The 2,251-nt window shown below is 48.0% G+C and overlaps 1 protein-coding gene across 1 annotated transcript in view; it reads right to left on the reverse strand.

Annotated features, from left to right (window-relative positions):
- Nucleotides 1–7: 7 nt before the first annotated feature.
- Nucleotides 8–2,251, reverse strand: part of LOC106814220 — a 3,267-nt gene continuing 1,023 nt past the window's right edge. The window contains exons 2-5 of the mRNA XM_014818520.1: nucleotides 2,088–2,148; nucleotides 1,177–1,330; nucleotides 556–742; nucleotides 8–274 (exon numbers count right to left, since the gene is read on the reverse strand). Coding sequence (XP_014674006.1) covers nucleotides 121–274; nucleotides 556–742; nucleotides 1,177–1,330; nucleotides 2,088–2,148 — 556 coding nt within the window. The 3' untranslated portion in view covers nucleotides 8–120. The remainder of the gene's footprint in view (nucleotides 275–555; nucleotides 743–1,176; nucleotides 1,331–2,087; nucleotides 2,149–2,251) is intronic.

Raw genomic sequence — 2,251 nt, forward strand, 5'->3', positions numbered from 1 at the left:
ACACGCACGCACACACACGCACACGCGCACACACACACACACACACACACGCACACACACCCTGTATATAAATCATCATGTGTAGACATTGACAACTAGCACCGGACATCCGCTTAGCCATCACACGTCATCTTCACAGCTTCCCGCCGGGTTGCCGAGGCCGGGGAACAAGCAGGGGCACGGGGAGCACGTGTTCAGGTAGGTGACCGGCTTCCTGAAGGCGCACGTAGCGTGCAGCGTGCGAACGCACCTAGTCGGCCTCTGCAGCGACACCCTGCGGTGAAAAACACGCGCTCTTTCTCTCTCGTTACGTATGTACACATAATTATACTCAAATATTTCTTTATATACACATATATATGTATCGAATTATGTTAACATTGACGCACATAGTGTTTATATAATTATATAATATATATGTGTATATATTATTGCGCACGATCACGTGATCGCGATCAGAAGGCTCCGATTTAGCACCCACGCCCTGCGGAAATACGTGACACAATCGGATTTCAAACCCCGCCTAACAAACGACGCCCCCTGGTGGCCGCTCACCTGTCGCACTGCCACGGCTTGAAGGTGGCGATGTCACTCAGCGGTGCGGGATGTCTCATCCACTCCACTACCTGCCCCACGGTCACCAGGAAGACATCGTCATGCTGAGAGAGTCGGTCTAGGAACATGTTCATGCCCTCCAGCGCGTAAGGGTAGTCACGGAAGTAGCGCGCGTGGAGGAAGACACCTGCAAGAATGTGCATGGAGCAGCAGCGTGTGTATATATAGAGGACAGAGCTCTATGACCATGACGATCACGACGACAACGATGATGACAATGATGACGGCAACGACAAAGACGATGACAACGATGACGACGATGACAACGATACGACGACGACAACGACGACGATGATGACGACGACAACAACGATTATGACGACGACGACGACAATGATAACGACCGCGGCGGCGACGACGATGACAACGACAACGACAATGATAACGACGATGACAACGACGATGACAACGACGACGACAACGACAACAATGACGACGATGACAACGATGACGACGATAACAACGACGTTGACAACAACGACGACGATGATGACGACGACGACAACGACGACGACGACGACGACGACGACGACGACGACGATGACCACGTCGGGTACGTACTGAACGGCGCGCGGTTCGTATCGTAATGACGTAGAAAGTTGCTCCACATCCACTCTACCATCTCGTCTGCTGTCTGCGGTTGCGTGCAGGCACCGTCATCCATCATCGAACACTCCTCGCCATCCTCCGTCCCCGACCACGACACTAGCGGCACCTAGCGGCGGCACGCGCGTACGCAACATATTACAGTGTCAGAGGGGCTAGCAGCGGTGCACATTCCTAGTTACTCCAGAAAATATACGCTATATTCTAGTCCTCAGTTGTTAAAAAAAATTAAATTTTAACAAATTTTAATCTTTTTCTTCCAAGTTCCCGGATAATTAAAATGGCCCGAAAAAGAGTACCGAAAATATCTATTCCCGCCTCCTGTCACGTTGCTACTAATTAATTACTAATTACTAATTTAATTACTAATTAACTAATTAAACTGACCATACATCCCCTTCAAAGTAGCACTAGCATTTTTTACGGTGTGAATGAGGATGGGGAGAGGAGCAAAGATTTAAGACTCAACGGAGCAGTCTGTTTTCGTAAGATTTCAATGAGGAAACCGCATGTAGGATTGAATTGCCGTCGACGAACGTACATTTGCTCCATTTTTGCCTATATTTCAGGGCGATTTACATTTATATAGCCTTGCCATTATATTTTGCTTTTCAATCTAGAGTGGGTATATGGTTCCCCCTTCCCATCTATGGAGACTATGGCCCCGTTTTTAAATCCATAGGCTATCCAGCGATCACACGTAGACACAACATAACGCATGAACCCGCGTCAATGGCTGCTGAGATCCCAACGTTAAGATTCGGTTCATGCGTTTTTATTTGAATACTGCTCGGTATACCTTTCACTACCCACAGTCCCCCAGTCTTTATGTGGATAAGCCTAAAGCAAGCGCCCTAGAATGGTACGTAGATCATGAGTATCTTAGTTGTTAGAATAGGGTTGTGTTCATTTACATGAATTTTTGTCCTGCGTGTGTCCAGAGATATTTTGAGCGATAATACCTGACCCCATGCAGATGTGTGTGTGTGTGTGTGTGTGTGTGTGTGTGTGTGTGTGTGTGTGTGTGTGT

This window comes from Priapulus caudatus, unplaced genomic scaffold (genome assembly GCF_000485595.1).
Source record: "Priapulus caudatus unplaced genomic scaffold, Priapulus_caudatus-5.0.1 Scaffold887, whole genome shotgun sequence".
Lineage (NCBI taxonomy): Eukaryota > Metazoa > Priapulida > Priapulimorpha > Priapulimorphida > Priapulidae > Priapulus > Priapulus caudatus.